Below are 26,411 nucleotides of genomic sequence, written 5' to 3'. Positions count from 1 at the left end.
CCCAAGGGCTGCAGTCACAACCCTGAGAGCTGCAACCACAGCCCCAAGAGCTGCAGCCACTCTTTCAAGAGCTGCAGTCACAGCCTTGGCAGCTGCAGCCACAGCACTGGCAGCTGCATCCAAGGGCAGGCTCTCTTAATTAGCAGAAGAGCTCATTAAGACAGCCCCCATGCTCTCCCCCTCACCTGGTGCCGCTTGCAAGTCCATCCCATCGATGCGCTCAGGAGAGAACCCACCCCCACCCCTCACCCCAAGCCCCCCAACCTCCTGCTGCAGGGACCTCAACGGTCTCCTGAGCTCCAACCGGTGGGAAGTTCGTCCCCTGGGGAGCAAACGTGGTCCTGCAGGAAGCAGCAGCATGGAGAATGAGGATGGATGAGAGAGGGGGAGGGCGAGAGAGCGAGAGGCAGGTCCGAGCGCGGCGCTGGGTCCCTTGTGAATCATTTTATTTCCACGGCTGTGGAGAGTAGGAGTGAAAATACCATTAAGTTGCGATCAGTTGAGAACTACGTCTGGCTCTAGCTGTGTCTGTACAGTCTACCAGGATATTTACACATCACAGAGAAATGTACACGCAGGGGCACTGGGGTGGAAGGCTGGGACCTGTGGAACCCAGCTAAAGCCCACTGCAGAGGATTGTGGAGAAGGGTTGGGTTGGTTTTGTCCTAGGAGCATGGAAGGGTTTAGGCTGGAAAAAGACCTTTAAGGTCATAAAAGCATCCTAGAGTTGGGCTGGAAGGGACCTCCAAAGCTCAGCCAGTGCAAGCTCCCTGCTCTCAGCAGGGATGTCCTCCACTAGAGCAGCTTGCTCAGAGCCTTCTCCAGCCTGATCTTGAATATCTCCAGGGATGGAGCCTCAACCACCTCCCTGGGCAACCTGTTGCAGGGTTCCAGCAGCCTCCTGGTGCAGAATTTGTTCCTCACAGCCAATCTCGAGCTGCTCTGCTCTCATTTTGCCTCTGGTCCTGTCCCTGCAGGCCTTTAGGAGCAGTCCCTCTGCAGCCTTCTTGTAGCCCCCTTCAGGGCAAGGCTGCTCTAAGGTCTGCCTGGAGCCTTCTCTTCTCCAGATTGAACAACCTCAGCTCCCTCAGCCTGGCCTTGTAGCAGAGGTGCTCCAGCCCCTTGATCATTTTCATGACCCTCCTCTTCAGGTCTGCCTGGAGCCTTCTCTTCTCCAGACTGAACAACTCCAGCTCCCTCAGCCTGTCCTTGTAGCAGAGGTGCTCCAGCCCCTTGATCATTTTCATGACCCTCCTCTGGACCTGCTCCATCAGGTCCAGGTCCTTCCAGTCCAACCCATTCCCATGAGAAACCAAGCCTGAATTAGAAGAGGGGGGCAGGGGGGGGGAATCAATGAACCTTTTAGCACTGGGAAGGAAGGGAGCCCCCACCTCACTGGGGTGTCCCCAGGCTGCAGGGAGCATCCCTGTGCCATTCCCAGGAAGCAGGACACGGTGCCTGTCCATGTCCATCTCAGAGGAGGGTTTCTTTGGGTGGCTGAAGGCTCAGGAGGTAATGGCTGCTTTCTTTGGTCTGTTGCTTTAAGGCTGATTTCAGTTGGATTTTTTTCCCCCTCCTCTCTCTTAAATTAAAATCCTGAGACTCAGGAAGAAGTGAAAAAAGAAGAGAGATTAACTCCCCCCCACCCCTGAACCTGGACCCCCTAAATATGCAGGGACAGCTATGAGGGAGGGGAGTGATCCATGTGACAACAGGGAGAAAAGGGGAAACAAAAAAGAAAGGCTTTTAAAACTCCCTTTTTTTTTTCTCTCCTCCTCCCCACTTTTCTTCTTCTTCTTCAAGCATAAAGCAAAACCAGTCCTGTGTGCTTGGTGCAAGAAAGCAAGAGAGAGCTAAAATTCCAGGAGGTGGGAGCTGAGGTAGGAGGGCAGAATGGAGACCTCAGGGGTCACAGCCTGGGTTTGCACCCATGCCAGCATCTGCCCCCCCTCACCCTCCCCCAAACTAAACACAAAGTGGGTATCCCACTGGCCTCACTCTGCTCTGCCCTCTGGGGAGGGTCCCATGCTGATGGCAGATGCTCAGCATTGGGGTCCTGGAGGCTTGGGGTGCTGCCTGCACCAGGGAGGGGCCTTGGGTTTGGCTGCAAGCAGCAGAATGCAGCCAATGAGCCGAGCCCTGCAGCACAGGGGGCTGGGAGGGGGCTGCAGCCCCATGAGCTGCTGGGGTAGGGGAGGCTGGGGGGGATGAAAGCTGAGGAGGGGGCTGCTGTTGTGGGGTATTGCTGTGGGGAAGCTGCAGCCCAGCCCAGGGTGCAGGAGAGCTCAGCTCCAGCTGCAAGGGTCTGGGCACCCTCCCCGCACCCTCCTGCCCAATTCACCTCCCCAAGAGCTATGTGGGACCAAGGCCAAAGCCCCGGAGGAAGGGTCCAGGCTAGGAGGACTTTGTCCCTTACCCAGGGGTCATGGATGTGGCTCTGGCCACGAGGTGTCGTTGCCGGTCCTGCCGGGCACCACCGGACCTGGCCACCCTCTGCCTGCGCTGGTTCTGCTCTCCTGGCCACCAGCGCGCCCAGCTGGCACCCTCCTACAGCCCGAGGCTGGCACAGCAACTGGGGGCATCCCCGTGCCACCTCCACGGCTGATTTCCCCCCGGGGACATCGTAGGCTCTCCGGGTGCTGCCAGCCAAAGCCCTGCAGCGAGGGGAGGGCCCTGGACTCCCTCAGCTCCATCTGGAGTTGCTTTTGGCTTAGATCGAATCCGATCTCCTGAAACTCTGCTGGATGGAAGGGGAGAGGCAGAGCCAGCTGCAGGGCTGGCCTGGGTGAGGGCAGAGAAGGCAGAGCCCACGGGCAGGAGATGATGCTGCAGCCTGGGCTGCTGCGCTGCGCTGCTGCCCTGCAGACAGTGGTCCCCAAGGATGCCCAAGCCACGTGTGACCGCGGCCACCACAGGGGAGGAAAGGGAGACAGGCAAGAGGGATGGAGGTGGTCCCCAGGGATGCTCCAGCCATGTGTGACCGCGACCACCACAGGGAAGGAAAGGGAGACAGGTAGGAGGGATGGAGGTGAGGTGAGAGAAAGAGGAGGCAGAGAGGGTCCCGCACGTCAAACACCAACGGGGGGGTGGGGGAGGGCTCAAGTCTGTGCAAAGCCAAGTCCTGGGAGAGAGGCGCTGCAGGGCAGGGCTAGAAGACCACAGACTGCAGGAGACGGAAGCACATCATCAGGTCCAGGGGGATTGGGGGCTTCAGGAGGTTCCCGTCCAGCCGCAGGTACCGGAGCCGGGGCACGCTGTCCAGGTCGGAGGGGGAGAAGTCGTGGATGGACACCAGGGAGGTGGGACAGATCTGTGTCCCGTTGATTTCTGCAGGGAAGAGAGGAAAAGGGGGAGGCAGGTGAGGGGGAAAAGGGGAAGGAGGTGAGGGGGAAAAGGGGAAGGGAGGAAAGGGGGAAAGGGGAAGGGAGGAAAAGGCGAAAGGGGAAGGGAGGAAAAGGCGAAAGGGGAAGGGAGGAAAGGGGGAAAAGGGGAGGGAGGAAAAGGTGAAAGGGGAAGAGAGGTTAGGGGAAAAGGGGTATGGAGTTAGGGGAAAAGGGGAAAGGAGGTTAGGGGGAAAGGGGAAGGGAGATTAGGCTCAAAGGGGTATGGAGTTAGGGGGAAAGGGGTAGGGAGGTTAGGGGGAAAAGGGAAGGGAGGTTAGGGAGAAAGAGGAAAGGAGGTTAGGGGGAAAGTGAAGGGAGGAAAGAGATAAAAAGGGGAGGGAGGAAAGGGGGAGGGAGATTAAGGGAAAAGGGGAAGGGAGGAAAGGGGGAAAATGGGAGGGAGGAAAGGGGGAGGGAGGTTAAGGGGAAAGGAAGGCAGAGAGGGTTGCTAGAGACCTCCTTGCCTGCCTGCCTGCCAAACCCCAAAACGAGGTTGCTTTGGCAGCAAGGAGCTGAGCACAGCCCCAGAGAGAGGGAAGAGCTGCCTTTTGCTCAGCCACAAGTAGGTCAGGCTCAGCCAAGGCCCTGTGAGCAATGTGGTGTCATCTGAAAGAGGAGGAGGAGGATTATTTCCAACGTGAAACCTGCAGAGCCAGCCCTAAGCCTTCATAAACCCCAAACCCCCACCAGGGAGCCACGGCCCAGCAGCCCTGTGCTGCAGACAGCATCACTCCCCTGCTCCCTGCTGGATTTCCACCTGCTCCTCCCCTACCCCAGGGCTTGTGCTATGGAAAACAGACCTGGGCGTTTTTATGTCTCCAGAGACTGAAACTTTCTCAAACCTGAGCAAAACAGAGACCTGGGGCATGAACTGGGGCACGAACTGGGGCATCTCTCCAAGGAAAGCCCCAGCAGCGGTTGGGCATCGGTGAGTGTGAAGCCAGCAGCAGCCACCACCTTCCTTTGCCCCAAGGTGCCCTTTGGGTGCCCTTTGGCTGCCCTTTGGTGGTTACATCAAAGGCAGATCTGAAGCAGATGCTCACCACTCTGGCATGCTTCTCTGGGAGCTGCTGCTGGTGACCCCCATGAGATGGGATATGGCTTTGGGAGGGTTTTGTCCCTCTCCCTGGCATCACATCCCGTAACGTGGTGAGTGCTTGCTTGCAAGGAGCAGCTTTCTTGCTTGCCCCTTCCTGGCTCATGGGCAGTGCCCACTTTAGGAGCCACTAAAGCTGCTGGGTGGTTTTATAGCCTCTCTTTGGGTGTGAAGCACTCTTGGCAAAGCCATCACTGCACTTTCCCAGAGGGGAAGCTCTGCTATCACACAACTCTGAGGTGGCCAGCGCCAGAACAAGAGGACACAGCCTCAGGCTGTGCCAGGGGAGATTTAGGCTGGAGGTGAGGAGAAAGTTCTTCCCTGAGAGAGTCATTGGCCACTGGAATGGGCTGCCCGGGGAGGTGGTGGAGTCGCCGTCCCTGGAGCTGTTCAAGGCAGGACTGGACGTGGCACTTGGTGCCATGGTCTGGCCTTGAGCTCTGTGCTAAAGGGTTGGACTTGATGATCTGTGAGGTCTCTTCCAACCCTGATGATACTGTGAGACTGTGATCCTGTGATAACTCATGTCACACCCCTCCTGGGGACCATCCTCCTGTCCAGCAGCTGCTTTCAGGGTGAGTAAAGCCCTGGGTGGGCTCTGCAGCCCCCACACACCCCACCACAGCAGGAAGAGAAGAGCCCAGAACCCTTTGCCAACTGCTCATGGAGGGGTTCTGACAGAGCTACTGGATTACAACAGAAGAAGGGGACACAGCCTCAAGCTGTGCCAGGGCAGGTCTAGGCTGGATGTTAGAAGGAAGTTGTTAGCAGGGAGAGTGATTGGCACTGGAATGGGCTGCCCAGGGAGGTGGTGGAGTGGCTGTGGCTGGAGGTGTTGAAGCCAAGCCTGGCTGGGGCACTTAGTACCATGGTCTGGTTGCTTGGCCAGGGCTGGGTGCTAGGTTGGCACTTAGTGCCATGGTCTGGTTGCTTGGCCAGGGCTGGGTGCTAGGTTGGCACTTAGTGCCATGGTCTGGTTGCTTGGCCAGGGCTGGGTGCTAGGTTGGCACTTAGTGCCATGGTCTGGTTGCTTGGCCAGGGCTGGGTGCTAGGTTGGCACTTAGTACCATGGTCTGGTTGCTTGGCTAGGGCTGGGTGTGAAGTTGTGTTGGATGAGCTTGGAGCTCTCTTGCAACCTGCTTGATTCTATTCTATTCTATTCTATTCTATTCTATTCTATTCTATTCTATTCTATTCTATTCTATTCTATTCTATTCTATTCTATTCTACAAGAACAGCAGGTTGCTGGCCCTCTCTGGCAGCAGTAACATCTGGGCTGACCAGCAGTGACTCTCTGTCTTCTCCTCACACCTCCAAGCTCTGTTCACACATTTCTCAGGCCAGCCTCTCTCCCAGGAAGTGGCAGTGCTCTGCCTGGAAGGGTGTGAAGCTGTCCCAGTTGGGTTTGCCAAGGCAATCTCCAGCTCAGCCTTGTTCTCCCTGCTGCTTCCCTGCTGAGGCTCAGCCCTGGAGCCAAGCTGGGTTGCTTCTAACCATCTTGACTGTGGGTTTGGCATCTGCTCTTGAAGCGTGTGCAGAAAGTCTCCTTTTTAAATTACAGACTCCCAGCAGGGTAGGGGCTGGAAGGGACCTCTGGAGATCATCCAGTCCAGACCCCCTGCTAAAGCAGAACACCCCCCAGCAGCTTGCTCAGGAGCACAATGGTCAGGGTGAGGTTGGAAGCTCTCTAGAGGAGACTCCACAACCTCTCTGGGCAGCCTGCTCCAAGCTTCTGGCACCTTCACACCAAAGAATTTTCTCCTCCTGGTCAGAGGGAACCTCCTGGGTTCCAGTCTGTGCCCATTGCCCCTTGTCCTGTCACTGGGTTCCACTGCACTGAGTCTGGCCCCATCTCTTGCTAGGCAAGTAACTATTCCACTGCCTGTGGCCCCAGAGGAGAGCTGCCCACGAGAACCAACAAGAACAGCCCTTCAGCATCAGAAGGAGTTCATCCCTGCCCCTCAGCCACCAGCCCAACCCCTCAGACCATCCTGCCCCACCTGCACATCCACCCCACTCAGGGTCTTGTTGACCTATAGCGAGCTTCCAGCTCTTCTCATCGCTGCATGCCCATGGGAAGGCTTCACTGGGTGAAAAACGACCTTCAGAAGCACACAGCTACCACCTTCAAGCCCACCTGCTGCCCACCCAACCCTCAGCACAACCTCCCACCAGGCCAGGGCCACTCACTTTCAATGGAGTTGTTGTTCAGGTAGAGATGCTCCAGCTTTGGGCTGATGAAGGGGACATTGGTGAGCTTGTTGTGGGCCAGGTGCAGCACCAGCAGGTTGGTGAGGTTGAAAGAGTTCTTGGGGAGACCCTTGTCAGAGATCTGGTTGTAGTTGAGCCTGATGAATGCCAGGTTGGGGAACTCCTTGAAGTAATCACTGGGGATGTCCTCGATGTTGTTCCTGTCCAGGAAGAGCTGGTGGATGGCACTGGGCACGCCGGGGGGCATTTTCCTCAGGATGTTGTGAGCCAGGTTGAGTTGCATGAGGTTCTTGAGCCCTTTAAAGGTGTTCTTGTTGAAGACTCCATCGCTCAGCTTGTTGTGGTGCAGATCCAAGAGCACCAAGTTCTCCAGCTTGTTGAAGACCCCAGCAGGGATCTTGGAGATCTGGTTCCTGCTCAGCCTCAGCTGCTCCAGGTTGGGTGGCAGGAAGGCAGGCACCTCCTTCAGCTGGTTCTTCTCCATGTAGAGGAAGATGAGGTTCTCCAGCTTCTCCAGGACCCTCCTGTCCACCTTCCTGATGCGGTTGTTGTCCAGGTTGACCCATTTCAGCCCCGTGGCATTCCTGAAGGCCTCCTCGGGGAGGTCATCGATGAAGTTGTTCTGCAGGTAGAGGTAGTGGATGCGGGAGGGGATGATGGGGACCTTGCGCAGGTTGCGGCTGTCGCAGTAGAGGGCAGAGGGGAAGTCTGGAGGGCAGTAGCATTCCCTGGGGCAGTCAGGGAAGATGGAAGGGGGACCAGGTGGCAAGGGTGGGGGCAGCTCTGTGGGCTCCACGGGCTCCACGAAGGCAGGAGGTGGCCGGGTGGGTTTCCGGGGAGGCTTCCTGCGCTGCCCGCTCACCTCTGAGACCAGCACGAGAGCGAGTGGGAGAAGCAACCCGAAGGCTACCTTCATGGTCCAGATGTTTCCCTGAGGGAGGCAAGAAGGAGAGATGGATTAGAACTAGATAGGACTGGGGAGAATGGAACAAAGCCAGAAATGGGGAGGTTCAGACTGGATGTTAGGAAGAAGTTCTTTAGCATGAGGGTGGTGAGAGCCTGGAAGGGGTTGGCCAGGGAGGTGGTGGAAGCTTCATCCCTGGAGGTGTTTTAGGCCAGGCTGGCTGAGGCTCTGGGCAGCCTGATCTAGTGTGAGGTGTCTCTGTCTTTGGCAAGAGGATTGGAACTGGGTGATCATAGAAATCACAGAATGAAGCAGGTTGGCAGAGAGCTCCAAGCTCAGCCAGCACAACCTAGCACCCAGCCCTGCCCAACCAACCAGACCATGGCACTCAGTGCCCCAGCCAGGCTTGGCTGCAACACCTCCAGCCACAGCCACTCCACCACCTTCCTGGGCAGCCCATTCCAGTGCCAATCACTCTCTCTGACAACAACTTCCTAACAACATCCAGCCTAGACCTGCCCTGGCACAGCTTGAGGCTGTGGCCCCTTGTTCTGTCCCTGGCTGCCTGGCAGCAGAGCCCAACCCCACCTGGCTACAGCCTCCCTGCAGGTAGTTGTAGACAGCAATGAGCTCTGCCCTGAGCCTCCTCTGCTGCAGGCTGCACCCCCCCAGCTCCCTCAGCCTCTCCTCACAGGGCTGTGCTCCAGGCCCCTCCCCAGCCTTGCTGCCCTTCTCCAAACACCTTCCAGCACCTCAGCATCTCCCTGCAATGGAGGAGCCCAGAACTGGACACAGCACTGCAGGGGTGGCCTGAGCAGTGCTGAGCACAGGGGTGGGCACAAGAACCTCCCTTGTCCTGCTGCCCACACTGCTCCTGAGCCAGGATTCTATGATTCTTGAAGGTACCCAATTTAGGTACCACATCAGCTCCCATCCATCTCACATTCCTGCCAGCAACCTATTTTCTTTCATAGAGTCAGTCAGGGTTGGAAGGGACCACAAGGAGCAGCCAGTTCCAACTTCCCCTGCCATGCCCAGGGACACCTCATACTAGATCAGGCTGCCCAGAGCTTCATCCAGCCTGGCCTAAAACACCTCCAGAGATGAAGCTTCCACCACCTCCCTGGCCAACCCCTTCCAGGCTCTCACCACCCTCATGCTGAAGAACTCCTTCCTAACATCCAGTCTGAATCTCCCCATTTCTATCTTTCCTTCCCCTTGGACATGAGCCTTAAATGCATAACTTCTCTAGCCCAGGACCTCTCCTCTCTCTGGCTCAGCTTTATGCTGGGGGTGGTAAATTTGGGATATTTTTCATTCAAATTGGGCTTTTTGTTTTGTTTGTTTGGGTCCCTTTGTATGCCATCCCCAGCAGTGCCCCACAGAGCCTGGGTCTCTCCCCCCACCCCCCAACTATCAGAGCCCTACCAGCACTCCATCAAGATCTCTGCTCCTTGAGATACCTTGATGGATGAAGCTTCATTTTGCACTTGAGCCAGAAAATCAATGAGTCAGTAGCAAATTGGCTGAGCCACAGTATCAGGAGGCCAGCAGCAGTCAGTGGGACAGCAAAGATGGATGGTTGTGGGCTTCAGGGACAAGGCTTTTGTGCAGGTCACTCCATTTCCAAGGCTGTGGCAGTCAAAGAGTCTTTGCAAGATTACAATAACGAAGATCTTTGGCTCTACAGCTCCCTGAGTTGCCCAAATAAGCAACCCATAACCTCCAGTCCCACTGCAGGGAGGCTGGGGTGGTGATCTGGGGAGAGTCCCAGTGACAGGAAGAGATTTGGAGGGATCAAGTGAGGTCTCTGCTTGTCCCCAGCCCGGGAGTTTCTCCTGGGTATCAGCCCAACACCTTACACAGACCACCTCTCCCTCTTCTTTGGGTTACAGTCAAGCCCATGGAGGTTGTTTGCCCCATTTCTCCCTGCCCCATTTCTCCCTGCCCCACTTCTCCCTGCCCCACTTCTCCCTGCCCCACTTCTCCCTGACCCATTTCTCCCTGACCCATTTCTCCCTGTCCCATCCTCTCTTCCTGTCCCATCAGCTCTGCCCCATCTCTGCCTGCCTCATCTTGCAGATGCCATGAAGTTGGAAGCATGTGTCAATCTGTTAGAGGGTAGGAGGGCTCTGCAGAGAGACCTGGACAGGCTGGGCAGATTGGCACAGTCCAGTGCCAGGAGCTTTAGCAAGTCCAAGTGCCAGATTCTTCACTTTGGCCACAACAACCCCAAGCAGCACTACAGGCTGGGGCCAGAGTGGCTGAGAGCAGCCAGGCAGAGAGGGAGCTGGGGGTGGTGGGAGAGAGGAGCTGCAGAGGAGGCAGCAGTGCCCAGGTGGGCAGCAGAGCCAATGGCATCCTGGGCTGGCTCAGGAGCAGTGTGGGCAGCAGGACAAGGGAGGTTCTTGTGCCCCTGTGCTCAGCACTGCTCAGGCCACCCCTGCAGTGCTGTGTCCAGTTCTGGGCTCCTGAATTGCAGAGAGATGCTGAGGTGCTGGAAGGTGTTTGGAGAAGGGCAGCAAGGCTGGGGAGGGGCCTGGAGCACAGCCCTGTGAGGAGAGGCTGAGGGAGCTGGGGGGGTGCAGCCTGCAGCAGAGGAGGCTCAGGGCAGAGCTCATTGCTGCCTGCAGCTGCCTGCAGGGAGGCTGTAGCCAGGTGGGGTTGGGCTCTGCTGCCAGGCAGCCAGGGACAGAAGAAGGAGACACAGCCTGAAGCTGTGCCAGGGCAGGTTGAGGCTGGATGTTGTTAGGAAGTTGTTGTCAGAGAGAGTGATTGGCACTGGAATGGGCTGCCCAGGGAGGTGGTGGAGTGGCTGTGACTGGAGGTGTTGCAGCCAAGCCTGGCTGGGGCACTTAGTGCCAGGGGTTAGTGAATTTGAAGCTGTTAGGTGCTAGGTTGGACTCAATGATCTCAGAGGTCTTTTCCAACCTGGTTCTGTGACTCTGTGATCTGCCTGTCCCATTTCCACCTGTCTTACCATCTCTGCCTGTCTCATCTCTGTCTATCCCATTTCTGCCTGTTCCATCATCTCTGCCCTTCCTGCTGCTGCCTGGAAGAGCAGCATTCATCCTTGCAAGACTGCTGCTGGTAGCTCTCCATCTGATGCCTTGGAAGCTGAAGGGAACCAGCTTGTTGCAGACAAGCTCCCCAGAAAGCAGCATGCAGAAGGTGCTTTGGCTGATGTGACACTCTCTGGGGACAGCTGGAGGAGCCCAGGCTGGGTAGATACCTTGGGGTGCTGGCCAGGCTTCTCCCAGCAGCATTTCTCACCCAGCACTGTCAGAGCCAAGCTGGATGCATGGTGAGGCAGATGGAGGAGCTTGGCAGAGGCAAGGTGGGAAATAGAATCGAGTGAGATGAGGCAGGGAGGTAGAGAAGGAGGAAGCTGAGGAGTTTCAAAGCAAGATGGATCTCCAGGGGGAACGGAGTGTCTGCTGGGGGAGGCAGCACTGCTGGGGCTGTGGCTTGGGCAGGAGCACTGGGTGATGGCTCTGAAGCTAGAGAGAGATCAGGCTCTCCTGGCTCCTTGCTTTCTCCCATGCAGCACAATGGAGCAGATGTCTCAGCTCACTGGCCCACAGCACTGCTTTGGTGGCCACAGTGTCAGGGGCACTGGAGTCAGCACGGCTGGCAGGAGCAGCCAGCAGGCAGGCCTGAGCTGGGTATATCATGTTTGCCTTTGCCCAGCAGCAGGGACTTGTCTCCACACCCTCATCTGACCAGCACAGACCACCACTGCTGGGGCAGCCTCCTGTCCACACCAACCCTCTTTGGCTCCCAGCATCACAAAGGAGTCCTCGTCCCACCCAGGGCCACTGCTCCCAGGGCTGTGCTCGCCCAGCTCCCTTTGAAGCACTCCCAACACATTCCTGGGGCTCCAAGTCATGGATTTTCTCCAAGTACAGATCCTGCTCTCTCTCCCCCCTCCAAATCCAGCCTGCTCCTTTCCTTTTTGTCTCGCTGGTTCCCATCTGGCTCTGGTTAACCCCACAGCCTCCCGTGGCTGCTGGTTTCAATCAGAGCTCTGGCATCTCACTGGGGGAAGGGAGGAACAGGGAAAGAGCAGCGAGGCCCAAATGCTGCCAGACATTCAGCTCAGCAGAGCTGCAGCCAGGCAGACCCCTCTGGGGATGGACGTCTGTGCTTCTGTCCTGTAACCATTCAGCTCTGCAGCTCGGATCCCACAGCAGGCTGCAGAGAACAGACCCACTCAGGACAGGGAGCTGCTCTACGTGCTGCAGCCTCCTCCCTGCCCCTGGAGCATCCTGCTCCTTCCTCAGCCACGTCCCTCCCTGCACGTGGCTCTTCCCTCTACCTTGTTCCAAACTTTTCCATGGGATTTTGCCTCCTTTCCAAAACTCAGACCTGGATTTTAACACCCACAACAGCCTGGGGGGGGGGGGGGGGGGAGGGGGGAAGCAGCGAGGGCTGAGGGCTGCATCCAGCCCATTGCAGAAGGGAGGAGGCAGCTGGGACAGGACACCCCCAGCTAGGACATGCTGCAATGAGGGCATTCAGCTCCTTCCCCTCACAGGGTGATGCTCAGCTCGGGCCACCCAGCAGCCACCCCGGGCGATGTCGCAGGGGAGGGTAGGGGCCAAGGCAGAGCTGTCACCCGGTTGGTCTCGGGAGCTGGCTGAGCTCTCAGCCCTTCCAAGAACAGCCCAGCCCTGCACAGCCTGCACCATCCCCTCCGCGGGAGGCTTCAGGCTGCAGATATTGCGGGACTCGGCACATCGCAGACGCAGTCAGCGAGCCAGAAAGGCAGGCTGGAGAGCAGCGGCACCGTGGGGCGTTGGGCAGCGCGGAAGGAAGGTGCCAGCAGGCAGAGGCAGCCTCTTTGATCTGCTGTGCCACCGCAGCCGGGCACTGCCGCAGCCCTTCTCTGCTGCTGCTCCCCACCAGCCTCTCCCCGCAAAGCTGCGGCTCCCAGCCAAGGCTCTGCCCAGCGCCCCCCAGCCGGCTCTGGGGGAGCAGGACCCGCGGCCAAGCGCCCTGCGGGAAGCCAGCTCCAGGCAGCGGCTCCCCGGCACAGCCCCGCCCGCAGAGCCGCGCAAGCCTCGCCCGCAAGCCTGCGGCCACCGCAAGCTTCGCAGCTGCCTCCAGCACAGCTCAAGGTTCAAAGCCAGCCCTGCCTGGCCACGGCACAGTCGAGAGTCTGTTCTCCATCCAGTTCCACGCAGTTGGATTTGCTGGCACCGGTGCAAGAAGCCAGAACTCAGATCCCACAGCCTGACGCTGCAGGAGCAGCGGTGGCAGAGCCCGGGGCTGGAGCCGTGGCTCAGCCTCTGCCCCACAACCACACTGCCTTCAGGTTTTGGGCTGCCCAAGTGAAGAGGGACAGGGAGAGGCTGGAGAGAGACCAAGGGAGGGCAATGAGGATGATGAGGGGACTGGAGCACTCCCTGGTGAGGGGAGGCTGAGGGCCTGGGGCTGCTTAGTCTGGAGAAGAGAAGACTGAGATGGGATTGAATCAATGTCTGTAATTCTCTGAGGGCTGGGGGTCAGGAGGGGGGGACAGGCTCTGCTCACTGCTCCCTCAGATAGGACAAGCAGCAGTGGATGGAAGCTGCAGCACAGGAGGTTGCAGCTCAGCACAAGAGGCAACTTCTTGCCTGGAAGGGTCCCAGAGCCCTGGCACAGGCTGCCCAGAGAAGTTGTGGAGTCTCCTTGTGTGGAGCCTTTCCAGGCCTGTCTGGATGTGTTGCTGTGTGCCCTGAGCTAGATTGGATGGTCCTGCTGTGGCAGAGGGGTTGGACTGGATGAGCTCTTTGGGTCCCTTCCAACCCCTGACATCTGATCCTGTGCTGCTCTTCACCTTCCTCACCACTCCCTGATGGACAGGACCACTCAGACCCCAGGCACCCACAAAGAATCCATGCAGCTGGGATAAAGTTCAGCCATGAAGCAATGGAGACATTCAGGGAACGAGACCTCTGCTCCTGCAGGGGGGCTGGCAGGGATAAAAAGGACCTTCTGACTTTTGGGAGGAGAGGGGAGAGCTGAGATGGTTGGACCAGGGATCCTTTCCAGCCCATCACCCATAACCCTGCTCCGCAAACATCTCCCCTTCACCTTCCCCACCACTCCCTGACAGACAGGACTGCTCAGATCCCAGGCACCCACAATGAATCCATGCAGCTGGAACAAAGTTCAGTCATGAAGCAATGGAGACATTCAGGAAACCAGCTGCCTGGTGTGGAGAGAAGGTTGGATTCATGGCCAAAGCCAGCCCTGACACCTCCTGAGCTGCGGGCTGGGCTGACAGAGGCACCCAACAGATGCCAGCCCAGGAGGTTTCCCAGAAGGAGGCAGATGCTCCTTCAGTAATCCCATTACAACAGACAGAACTCCAGCCCAACAGCTGGAAATTCCAGCTCCAAATGCCACTGGGGTTTGCTTTCCAAACAGTTTTAGTTTGCTGCCAGCCCAGGGACTGCTGCCAAGGGCAGGCAAAAACCACAAGCTCCGAGGCAAGAGTGACCTATGCAGGGGCCATCGGGGGATCTGGCACGGGCAGAAGTCCCAACGCCCTCCCTTGGGAGCCTCCTGCCCTCCCCAGCTCCTCTTGTGGCAGTTTGATGTGCAGCAGCTGGCTCCAGATGGCTCTCACCCATGCACCCGGGGCCTCTGCTCCTGCCCGGGGGCTGGCAAGGATAAAAGGACCTTTTGGGAGGAGAGGGAAGAGCTGAGATGGTTGGACCTGGGATCCACCCATAACCCTGCTAGATCCTTTCACAGCTTTCTCACCAAGAACCTTAACTCCTATCAGCCTTGGAAAACTCCCCCCCAGCCAGCTTGGGAACCTGAATGGTGGAGGAGAACAAGGACAAGCCAAAGAGCTGAGATGGTTTGAGTCAGGGATCCTTTCCAGCTAGATGGTTTGGACCAGGGATCCTTTCCAGCTAGATGGTTTGGACCAGGGATCCTTTCCAGCTAGATGGTTTGGATCAGGGATCCTTTCCAGCTTGATGGTTGGGATCAGGGATCCTTTCCAGCTTGATGGTTGGGATCAGGGATCCTTTCCAGTTTGATGGTTGGGATCAGGGATCCTTTCCAGCTTGATGGTTGGGATCAGGGATCCTTTCTAGCCCATCACTCATTATCCTGCTAGATTCTTTTGCAGCTTCCTCACCAAGAACCCCAATTCCTATCAGCCTTGGAAAACTTCCCCCAGCCAGCTTGGGAACCTGCATGGTGGAGCAGAACATGAACAAGCCAAAAAGCTGAGATGGTTGGGACCAGGGATCCTTTCCAGCCAGATGGTTGGGACCAGGGATCCTTCCCAGCCCCATCACCCATAACCCTGCTAGATCCTTTCACAGCTTCCTCACCAATACCCCCCAATTCCTATCATCCCTAGAAAACTCCCCCCAGCCAGCTTGGGAACCTGCATGGTGGAGCAGAAGAAGGAGGACAAGCTAAAAATGACCCCAAGGAAACAAAAGCTTCCTCCTTAGCTGCCCCTGTGACCAAGCACCACTGCAGCTCCTCCACATCTCCACAGGAGCCTGGGTTGGAGCAGCTGGAACCAATACAGGCAGCTCCTTAGGATCCAGTGGCGCCAGAGAGCTGGGAGTGCTGGAGCAGGACTGGACACAGTGCAAGCCTGTCCTCTGAGGGGAGGGCAGACACACTGTCACCCTGGGGCCTCTGGGGAGCAGAGTCCTGATGCAACAACTTCCTCCTCTCACCCTTTCCCAGCCAGCTTAGCTGGGGCTGGAGCTGGGACATGGAATTGTTTTGGTTGGAAAAGGTCATCGAGTCCAAGCTTCAGCCTAGCACCACCGTGGCCACTAAGCCATGTCCCCAAGTGCCATGTCCACGTTTCTTGGCCATGGGCAAGGCATCTGAGGGGCTCAGTCCTGCTGTGTTTCTTCTTGCAGGGTCAGTGCTGAGTCTATGGAGGGGATGGAGAACCTGCCACAGAGCAGCTCAGAAGCGCTTCTGGGCTCTGGAGCAGCGCTTTGAGGCTCAACCCAAGGGCTGTAAGATGTGAGGATGATGATGATGCATAGCTTCTGCATCCCTCTGCCTGCCAGGAGCATTTCCTCACTGCACCACAGCCACCAGACCCATTGCAAAAAGGCTTCTCACGTTCACTGCTCCCTCCAGCAATCTCCCCTGGCAGCAGGGGCCGTGGGAAGGCAGCCCTGGCACAAGACACCTTTTTGCTGCCTTCTCCATGTCAGCAACTCCTTCCCGCTCCTTCTCCTCCCTCGCTGCATGTCCTGACCCTTCCTAGGGCTGCTCTTGGCTCTGCATGCCCACACATCCCTCTGCCACACACAGCGCAACCGGCTCGACACAGACAAAAGCAAGTGGGGGCAGCAAACGTCGCCAAAGCCACCGCAGCCTGGCCCCTGAGCCTGCCCCCCAGGCACACTCCCCTCCCCTCCCAGCAGACACCTCACCGAGGTCCTCCCAGCTCCGCTTTTCCCGAGGGTGGGAAAGCTGCTGATCTTTTTATCAGCTGCTGCTACCTCATCCCTCCTCTCCAGCCTCTTCCTGAGGGCAGAGGAAACCTCCAGCAGCTGCACTTCTATCTCTTCCCAGGTGCAAACATCCCCTCCATCCCTCCCTCCCTCCCCAGGGGAGCAGGGACACCCAGCACCCTGCACTCCTGACTGGGCTGGCTGAGGAAGGGTCCTTCCCAGGAGGCATCTCAGCAGGCTTGTGGGATGCCATCAGCAGAGCACCACATAAGGCAGGGCCATGATCACAGCCTCCCAGGAAGGCTTCCAAGCCCTCGTGTGTGCCAAGCAGCTGCCAAGGAGATCAGTTCCCACTCTCTGCCTTGTCCATGCAACTCCTAAAGCTCTCAGACAGGCAGAGAAGGGCAAGTTTGGGATGAGTTTCTCCCATGCCACAAAACTCTTTCCCCAAGATTTAACCTGATCTAGTCCAAGATGTTCTTGTTTGCTGTGGGACCTTCAGGGCTCCCTTCCAAGCCAAAGCATTCCATGAGTCTATGACTTCATCAAACATCTCTGCCCTGTTGCTTCCTCCCATCACCTCCTGCCTCAACTGGAGCAGAGACAAAAGAGCTGGCTCCAAACGGGACCCAGCAGCTGGCACCTCAGTGAGGTGTGGGGAGGGGGCTGCACCTCTTTGCCTGGCTGGAGCAGAGCTGGCTCAAATCTTGGGGACAGAGGCAACAAAACTGATGTCACAAGCCCAGGGAATGGTCAGTGTGATCCAGGCACTGGAGAAAGACTTCACCACCTACATTTTGGGCATTAGGGTGCCCCAGAAGCATCAAAGTGCTGCTTGGCTGCTCTCTCCCATCTGAGGCTCCAAGCAGCACAGTGCTGGTCCCCTCCACAAGCTCCCCACTGCAGCATGGGGATGAGGGGCTGTGCACAACCCCCCACCCCAACCTCCCCACCAGGGGCAGGACCCTTCAGCCCCCTCATTTTCCCAACTTGTCTGTTGGAGCCAGTGCTCAGCACAAGAGGAGACCCAAAGTCAGTGGAAGCTCCCTGGTAGCACTTCTGGAGTTGTTTGCTTCCCTCTCAACCTCTCCCCTTCCTCAGATGCTTTCTCTGCTGCCCTTCCAAGGCAGGGAACTGTCCTGGGCATGACTCACAGTGTGCAGCCCCCACAGCAACTCTGCCTTGCAAGGCTGCAGAGCCAGCACCAAGCATCCGAGGGGTTGTGAGCACGTTGAGAGCACAGGTCGGTGTGGGGGGACACAAGGGGGTCCCCACAGAAAGCTCCTGGCAGGAGCTGCAGCATTACCCCATTCAGGACTTCCCCTTGAGTTTGCAGCCCCAGTTCCCCCCCCCCCCCACCCCCTCCATCCCTGCCCCATGCAGGGAACAAACTCTTGCAACAAGAGGGGAAGCAAGGAACAAAGAGTCCAGCTGCTGAGGAACAGAAGAACCGGCGAGGGGAGAGAAAGCAGAGCGAGAGCAGAGGCTGCTCGGCAGGTAAGAGAGGCTGGAGAAGGCAGGAGCATCATCGCCCGTGGGTTGGAGGATCAGGCAAGGTGAGAAGAACCTGGGGGGGTAGGGGTGGGGAAGGAGAAGCACCTGCCCACATCTTACCTGTGTGCACCTCTCCCTCCTCCTGCCTCTTATTAATCCCCAAGACAAGTTTGGTTGAGGTTTTTTTTTCCCCCCTCGGGCTCTTTCCCTCCTCCTCTTCCTCCTTCTCCTCCTCCTCCTTCTCCTCCTCCTCTCAGCACCGCAGCTCCGCCACGAGTGAACCTCAAGCGAGCACGGGGGGGAGGTTTTGTTCCTGGGAGCTGCTTGGGTGGGAGCTGAGGAGGCTGGGACCGAGGCACCACGACAACAATAACGTCTTTATCTGGCAGCCAAGCTCCGCGGGCTCGGCTGCGCACACGCGGCCGCCCGGGGCTGGCGTTCCAGCGCAATGCCGTCTGCTGCAGAGGCTGCTCCCAGCCTGGCTTGCAAAACAAAGCTAATTAATAATCAGCTCAATAAGCCCTTCCCTCGCCATGGCTCCCCTCCTCTCCCCCCCACCCTCCTCCTCCTCCTCTTTCTGCCAGGAGCCTGCGGTTGGGATGGAGCTTTGGAGCTCTACGCAACTCAGTGGCCATGGGGATGGGGAGCACGGGGGTGGGGGGGCTTGGTGGGGGCCACCAGGCAGTCTGGTTGTCATCAGGCTCGCAGTGAGTTGTAGCTACCCCTCATTGCCTGCTGAAGGCAGCTGGTCCAGTGCTGGGGCCACTGCTCCTGCCGGGCAGATGGGATGCCAGAAAACAGGGTGCGGGGAGCCCCCATCTGCTCCCAGCTCTGGTTTAAATCCCGGTGAAAGTTAGGGAAGAGGACGGGAGCTGTCCCAGAAACACGGTGCGGGGTTCACTCGCTCCCAGGCGCTCCCAGCTCTGGTTTAAATCCCGGTGGAAGTTAGGGAAGAGGACGGGAGCTGTCCCAGAAACACTGTGCGGGGTTCAGTTGCTCCCAGGCGCTCCCAGCTCTGGTTTAAATCCCGGTGGAAGTTAGGGAGGAGGATGGGAGTTGTGACACTGCCATGCGGCCAAGGGGCACATGGGCACAGGTCCGCTGGGGTTTGTGTGGAGCCTCAGCCAGATCCTGGACTGGAAAACTGCTGTGCACCAAGAGGACAGGGCTGAGGGACCCCCTGGGACATCCCACGTTTGGGGACATTTCTGCTCCAAGGAGCTTAGAGGCAGTCTGGGACCTGCTGCATGTTCACAGATCTCAGATACAGCCCAGGTGTGCTCGAGGAGTCCCAGAGGGCACAACGACTACCAGGATCTCCCCCCAACAGGCATCTCCATCCCTGGCATCCCTGAGAAGAGGGGTTCAGGAGGTCCTCTTCCCCACCACAAGCCCCAATCCCTCAACAGGCATCCCCCAACAGGCATCTCCATCCCTGGCATCCCTGAGAAGAGGGGTTCAGGAGGTCCTCTTCCCCACCACAAGCCCCAATCCCTCAACAGGCATCCCCCAACAGGCATCCCTGTCCCTGGCATCCCTGAGAAGAGAGGTTCAGGAGGTCCTCTTCCTCACCACAAGGTATCCTCTCTCCAGCCAAGCCAATCTGCTGTAGGGGCCAGGAAACCTGAGCTGCTTTGCCTCATTAAAGACATCCAAACCCCAGCAGCAGCTGGCAGCCATCCGGGAGGGTCCAATCCTGCACTCCCACAGCAGCTGGCAGCCACCCAGGAGGGTCCAATCCTGCACTCCCACATGTGACTGACAGAGGATACCAAGAGCAGCTTCAAATAGCCCAAATCAGAGCCTCCCCCCCCCAACAGTTCCCCACCACCCTGCTGGATTCCCCTCACTTTGCTCCAAGCTCCCCACAGCTCCTGAACCATAAAATCAGAGCCATTTAGGTTGGGAAAGCTCTCAGAGATCATCAATTCCAAGCATTCCCAGCACAGTGCCCCTTCCCTTCCCTTCCCCCCAGAACCAGAGGACTGCTGGTGCCTGCTGAGAGCAGAGTGGTCTGAGGGCTCAGCCCTTGCCCTGCAGCGAGCTGAGGCACTGAGATGCCTGAGAACCAGCAGGTAGCTGGAGCAGGGGCCAGGAAAAGGAGCAGGGAGAAACCACATCGGTATTCCATGCCTGCTAAAGAGAGGGCTGAGAGGGAGACTTGTGCTTGCCAGCTGGAGGAGGCTCAGAATCAATAGGGAGGAGAGAAGCTCTTTGGAGATCCATGCCAACTGCTTTACAAACTGGCCAGAATTCCCCCCAGATCCACAGGGATGTGGTTCAAGGTTTGGGATTTGTTAATCTCTGCTCACTGGGCATTGAAAGAGGGAAACTGAGGCACAGAATGGGGCAATTCCCTGTGGAAAGCCTACCAAGGGAAGGTTTCCTCTCCCAACCCTTCCCCCACCATGTATTCACCCACCTGTAAAGCCTGGACTGCAGCTTGGGGAGCAAGAAAAACCTTTCAGCAGATGTGGGGAGCATCAATTTTGCTCTCAGCTAAAGGATTTGGTTGAATTTTCTTCCTGCAGGAATTTCTTTCAGGGTCCAAGTTTTGCATCCAGCTTCAAAGCCACTCTTTGGAAGTTCTAAGGTGCACCAGGCTGCTGCAGCCTCAGGTGTGGGCTCTGAGCACCACAGGCTCTGATTGTCCTCTGTCTGCAGCCAAACCTGGCCCCAAAATCTAGGGGTGATGAAGAGTGGGCACAGAGCAAAGCTGCTCTCAGGGCTTGGCTTGGGGAGATGCTGCTGAAGTCCTGCTTTGTCAAGGGGGACTGGAGTAGATGATGCAGGTCAGGCACTGAGTGGTGAGCACTGGATGAGTGGAACAGGCTGCCCAGGGAGGTGGTGGAGTTCCCATCCCTGGAGGTGTTCAGGGAATGTGTGGTGATGGCACCTGGGGCTATGGTTTAGTGGCCATGGTGGTGGTGGGTTGCTGCTTGGGCTGGGGAATCATGGAATCATGGAATCATGGACTCATGGAATCATAGAACCATAGACTCATAGAATCATGGAATCATGGACTCATGGACTCATAGAATCATGGAATCATGGACTCATGGAATCATAGAATCATGGAATCATAGAACCATGGACTCATAAAATCATGGAATCATGGAATCATAGAACCATGGACTCATGGAATTGTAGACTCATGGAATCATGGAATCACAGACTCATGGAATCATAGAATCATGGAATCATAGAACCATAGACTCATGGAATCACAAACTCATGGAATCATGGAACCATAGACTCATGGAATCATAGACCCAGGGAATCATAGAACCATGGAATCACAAACTCATGGAATCACAGAATCACAAACTCATGGAATCATGGAACCATAGACTCATGGAATCATAAACTCATGGAATCATGGAATCATGGAAACATAGAACCATAGACTCATGGAATCACAAACTCATGGAATCATGGAACCATAGACTCGTGGAATCATAGACTCATGGAATCATGGAATCATGGAAACATAGAACCATAGACTCATGGAATCACAAACTCATGGAATCATGGAACCATAGACTCGTGGAATCATAGAATCATGGACTCATGGAATCACAGACTCATGGAATCATGGAAACATAGAACCATAGACTCATGGAATCATAGACTCATGGAATCACAAACTCATGGAATCACAGAATCACAAACTCATGGAATCATGGAACCATAGACTCGTGGAATCATAGACTCATGGAATCATGGAATCATGGAAACATAGAACCATAGACTCATGGAATCACAGACTCATGGAATCATAGAACCATGGACTCATGGAATCACAGACTCATGGAATCATAGACTCTTGGAATCATAGAATCACAGACTCATGGTATCATAGAATCATAGACTCATGGAATGACAGAGTGTCAGGGGCTGGCAAGGACCTCCAAAGCTCATCCAGTCCATCCCCCCTGCCAGAGCAAGATCACCCAGAGCAGATCACAGAGGAACACATCCAGGTGGGTCTTGAATATCTCCAGAGAGGGAGACTCCACACCCACCCTGGGCAGCCTGTGCCAGGCTCTGTCACCCTCACAGGGCAAAAATTCTTCCTCAGGTTCACATGAGACCTCCTGTGCCTCAACTTCCACCCATTGATGGTGATCTTAGAGGTTTTGTTCACCTGAACCAACTCTATGATTCTATGATCTCCAGAGGTCACTCCCAACCTCTACCTTCTATGGTACCCTGATGTCAGGTCAACATAGAATGGTTTAGATTGGAAGGGAGCTCAAAGCTCAGCCAGTTCCAAACCCCCTGCCATAGGCAGGGACAGCTCCCACTAGAACAGGTCACTCAAGGCCTCATCCAACCTGATCCTGAACACCTCCCTGGGAAATCTGTGCCAGGGTCTCACCACCCTCAACCTGTGCCATTGTCTCACCATCCCCCAACCTGTGCCAGTCTCTCACCACCCTCACTGCAAACAACTTCTTCCTAACATCCACTTTCAATATCCCCTCTGCCACTTCAAACCCATTCCTCCTCCTCCTCCTCTCATTCCCAGACCTTGTCAATAGTCCCTCTCCAGCCCTCCTGTAGCCCCCTTCAGATCCTTCAAGGCCACTCCAAGGTCTCCTGGAAGCTTTCTCTTCTCCAGGCTGCACAGCCCCAACTCTCTCAGCCTGTGCTCACAGCAGAGCAGCTGCAGACCTCTCAGCATCTTGGTGGCCTCCTCTGCACTGGCTCCAACACTTCCATGTCCTACTTGTGTTGGGGGCTCCAGAACTACACCCAGGACTGCAGGTGGGGTGTGAGGAGAGCAGGGCCAAAGGGCAGAATTCTCTCCCTTACCCTGTGCCCACACTGCTCTTGCTGCAGCCCAGGAGAGGTCCCTTCAGTTTATTCCCTTTCCCAGCCATGGCCTGTTTGTTCAGCAGAGGTTTGTGACAGAAATACCACTTTGGTCTGGCAGAGGTAGGAGAGGAAATGTCTGAGCACGAAAGCACCAGGAGACAAAGCCAGGGCTGCAGGAATTCCTTGTCTCGACCAAGGGCAACAGGAGGCACAGCCATCAAGTGGGTAAACAGGGAGGAATGTGGTCCTCAGTGAGCCTGGAGGCTGCACCACAGAATCAGAGAATCAAGCAGGTTGGAAGAGAGCTCCAAGCTCCTCCAGCCCAACCTAGCACCCAGCCCTGCCCAACCAACCAGACCATGGCACTAAGTGCCCCAGCCAGGCTTGGCTGCAACACCTCCAGCCACAGCCACTCCACCACCTCCCTGGGCAGCCCATTCCAGTGCCAATCACTCTCTCTGACAACAACTTCCTAACAACATCCAGCCTAGACCTGCCCTGGCACAACCTGAGGCTGTGGCCCCTTGTTCTGTCCCTGGCTGCCTGGCAGCAGAGCCCAACCCCACCTGGCTACAGCCTCCCTGCAGGCAGCTGCAGGCAGCAATCAGCTCTGCCCTGAGCCTCCTCTGCTGCAGGCTGCACCCCCCCAGCTCCCTCAGCCTCTCCTCACAGGGCTCTGCTCCAGGCCCCTCCCCAGCCTTGCTGCCCTTCTCCAAACACCTTCCAGCACCTCAACAGCTCTCTGCAATTCAGGAGCCCAGAACTGGACACAGCACTGCAGGGGTGGCCTGAGCAGTGCTGAGCACAGGGGCACAAGAACCTCCCTTGTCCTGCTGCCCACACTGCTCCTGAGCCAGCCCAGGATGCCATTGGCTCTGCTGCCCACCTGGGCACTGCTGCCTCCTCTGCAGCTCCTCTCTCCCACCACCCCCAGCTCCCTCTCTGCCTGGCTGCTCTCAGCCACTCTGGCCCCAGCCTGTAGTGCTGCTTGGAGTTGTTGTGGCCAAAGTGCAGAACCCTGCCCTTGGCCTTCTTCAATCTCATCCCCTTGGCCTCTGCCCACCCATGCAGCCTGGCCAGGTCCCACCAGCCCATCAGGAACAGGGGGTTTCAGCACTCAGTCATGCCCTGGTCACTCTGGCCATGCAGCAGCCATGCAGACTCCTCAAAGGAGAAAACACAGAGCAAACCCCATCCTGTTGTAGCCTCCTGCTGGGAAGTGTTAGGAGAGTGAACACCTGCATACTGCAGCCTTCATCCTCTCCATCCTCCCCCACCCATCCCTAGACCCTTCAAGCACCACATCATGGTGCTGCTTCCTGCAAGCAGCCCAGCTCAGCCAGCATTAAAGCCAGCATCACCTTCTCCTGGCAGAAAGTCCCACTCTGAACCTCAGCACATCCCAGCAGTGAGCATTTGCAGCTCACACATCCCAGCAGTGAGCATTTGCAGCTCAGGCTGCCACAGCATCTCCATTTCCCTCTGGCCAAGGCAGAAGCAGAGGCACAGGACATGGCAGCATGCTGAGGGTTGGCAGTGCCAGCCCAAAAGGTGGCACCAAGGGAATTTTTGCAGAGCAAAGCAGTGCAGGAGGCTTCTCAGTGCAGGTTGGGCTCAATGATCTTAAAGATCTTTTTCCAGCCCAAGGCATTTTGTGATTCAAACACAGCCAAGCAAAGGCTGTGCCCAAGCCAGGTTCACCTTCCCCACACCACAGCTTGGGCTCCTCAGGAGCTTTACCAGCTTAGAATGTTGGTTTGGACAGAGAGAGAGAGGGAGAGAGAGATGCTGACCCTTTGTGTCCCCCCCAGCATCAGCCAGCTTAGCCCCAGCTTCTGCTGTGCTTGGTGCTGATAGAATCCACTGCCAGATCCATCCCCTGGGGTACTGGAAGCCTCTCAAGGAAAGGTTCTTTGGAGGCACAAAATCCCAGACTGGTTTAGAATCACAGAATCAGGCAGGGCTGGAAGGGACCACAAGGAGCAGGCAGTGCCAACCTCCCTGCCATGCCCAGGGGCACCCTACCCTAGAGCAGGCTGCACACAGCCTCAGCCAGCCTGGCCTCAAACACCTCCAGCCATGGGGCCTCAACCACCTCCCTGGGCAACCCATTCCAGCCTCTCACCACTCTCCTGCTCAACAACTTCCTCCTCACCTCCAGCCTCACTCTCCCCACCTCCACCTTTGCTCCATTCCCCCCACTCCTGCCACTCCCTCACAGCCTCAAAAGTCCCTCCCCAGCTTTTTTGGAGCCCTCTTCAGATCCTGGCAGGCCACAAGAAGGTCCCCTGGGAGCCTCCTCTGCTGCAGCCTGCACAGCCCCAACTCTTTCAGGCTGTGCTCACAGCAGAGCTGCTGCAGCCTCTGAGCATCCTCCTGGCCCTGCTCTGGACACTCTCCAGCATCTCCACAGCCCTCTTGTCCCAGGGGCTCCAGAGCTGGATGCAGGACTCCAGGTGGGGTCTCAGCAGAGCAGAGCAGAGGGGCAGAATCCCCTCCCTGGCCCTGCTGGCCACACTTCTGCTGCTGCAGCCCAGGCTCTGCTTGGCTTTCTGGGCTGTAAGTGCACACTGCTGGCTCCTGCTGATCTTCTCCTCCAGCAGCACCCCCAGGTGATAGGCAGTGCACAGCTGATAGGCAGTGCAGTGCTCCTTTCTGGTGGCCAGACGGTAAAACTCCTTCCAGAGAGCCAATAAAGTGACTTTCCAGCTAACTCCCTGGTCTAAATTTCATAAAGGAAGTGGAGGAAAAAACAAAGGCAGGAGGAAAGCTGAGCTGCCCCTGCAGCTCCTCAGCCAGAGCAAGGGCACAGCTCAGGGGCTGGCAGCAAAGCCTCACATCCCAACCAAGCTCTCCAGCATCAGACACTGGTGTGGTGGGAATTGGCCACTGAGCAGGGACAAAAGGAGCCCAAGTACCCCCCAGAATGATGGCTGGTAGCTTAGGATGGGCTCATTCCCATAGGAGCATGGCAGGAGGGTGCTGTGCTGCCCTCACAGGCTCTCAGGATGTCAGGGGTTGGAAGGGACCCAAAGAGCTCATCCAGTCCAACCCCTCTGCCACAGCAGGACCACACAATGCAGCTCAGGGCACACAGCAACACATCCAGACAGGGCTGGGAAGGCTCCACACAAGGAGACTCCACAACCTCTCTGGGCAGCCTGTGCCAGGGCTCTGGGACCCTTCCAGGCAAGAAGTTGCCCCTTGTGCTGAGCTGCAACCTCCTGTGCTGCAGCTTCCATCCACTGCTGCTTGTCCTATCTGAGGGAGCAGTGAGCAGAGCCTGTCCCCCCCTCCTGACCCCCAGCCCTCAGAGAGTTACAGACATTGATCCAATCCCCTCTGAGTGTTCACTTCTCCAGACTAAGCAGCCCCAGGGCCCTCAGCCTCCCCTCACCAGGCAGTGCTCCAGTCCCCTCATCATCCTCATTGCCCTCCCTTGGACTCTCTCCAGCAGTTGCTGTCCCTTTGCAACTTGGGAGCCCAAAACTGAAGGCAGTGCTCAAGATGAGGTCTCAGCAGGGCAGAGTAGAGGAGCAGGAGACCCTCCCTGGCTCTGCTGAGCACACTCTGCTCAATGTCCCCCAGGCTCCCACTGCCCCTCTTGGCCCCCAGGGCACATTGCTGCCCCAGGGATGCTCTCCCCCAGCACTCCCAGCTCCCTCTCCTTGGGGCTGCTCTCCAGCAGTCACCTCCCAGCCTGTGCTGCTGCAGTTTATTCTTCCTCCCCAGGTGCAGGACTCTGCACTTGGCCTTTTGAACCTCATTTGGTTCCTCTGTGCCCAGCTCTGTCTGCCCAGGTCTCACTGGATACCTGCACAGCCTTCAGCTGGACCAGCCAAACCTCCCGGGGGGGGTGGGGGCTCTACACAAATCCCCACCTCCCAGAGTGTTGTCACTGCTGTTGGGTGGTCACCAGCCCGGAAAATTCAACTCAGCTTTCCCCAGGAGCCAGGGGCAGGCTCCTGCTCATCCCAGCCCTGAGCTGCAGTCTCCTCCACCCCGGGGGGAGCAGAGAGCAGGCAGGGAGAGGCAGAAGAGAGCAGAGAAAACGTCACCGTGGG

The 26,411-nt window shown here is 57.1% G+C and overlaps 1 protein-coding gene and 1 long non-coding RNA gene across 2 annotated transcripts in view; one reads left to right on the top strand and one right to left on the bottom strand.

The window, feature by feature from the left end:
* Nucleotides 1–429: 429 nt before the first annotated feature.
* Nucleotides 430–17,729, bottom strand: PRELP (proline and arginine rich end leucine rich repeat protein). Its single transcript, XM_064173748.1, has 3 exons — nt 17,647–17,729; nt 6,670–7,621; nt 430–3,327 (listed from the first exon to the last, which is right to left on the bottom strand). Exons 2-3 carry the CDS (start codon nt 7,604–7,606, stop codon nt 3,149–3,151), a joined length of 1,116 nt encoding a protein of 371 aa, XP_064029818.1. The 5' UTR covers nt 7,607–7,621; nt 17,647–17,729; the 3' UTR covers nt 430–3,148.
* The window catches only part of LOC135191447 (uncharacterized), a 26,155-nt gene continuing 17,199 nt past the window's right edge, over nt 17,456–26,411 (top strand). Inside the window, exon 1 of the long non-coding RNA XR_010308819.1 lies at nt 17,456–17,529. This is a non-coding gene — a long non-coding RNA (uncharacterized LOC135191447). The remainder of the gene's footprint in view (nt 17,530–26,411) is intronic.

The sequence above is a fragment of the Pogoniulus pusillus genome, chromosome 39 (assembly GCF_015220805.1).
Source record: "Pogoniulus pusillus isolate bPogPus1 chromosome 39, bPogPus1.pri, whole genome shotgun sequence".
In the NCBI taxonomy this organism is placed as follows: Eukaryota; Metazoa; Chordata; class Aves; order Piciformes; family Lybiidae; genus Pogoniulus; species Pogoniulus pusillus.
Note: the sequence above shows the minus strand (reverse complement) of the source record. Positions and strands in the feature narration are given on the sequence as shown.

Excerpts from the sequence above, each read along its gene's own strand:
- PRELP (XM_064173748.1), bottom strand. The coding sequence starts at position 7,606 with ATGAAGGTAGCCTTCGGGTTGCTTCTCCCACTCGCTCTCGTGCTGGTC. Across the intron at positions 3,328-6,669 it reads GAACAACAACTCCATTGAAA|AAATCAACGGGACACAGATC; the intron begins GTGAGTGGCCCT and ends TCTTCCCTGCAG.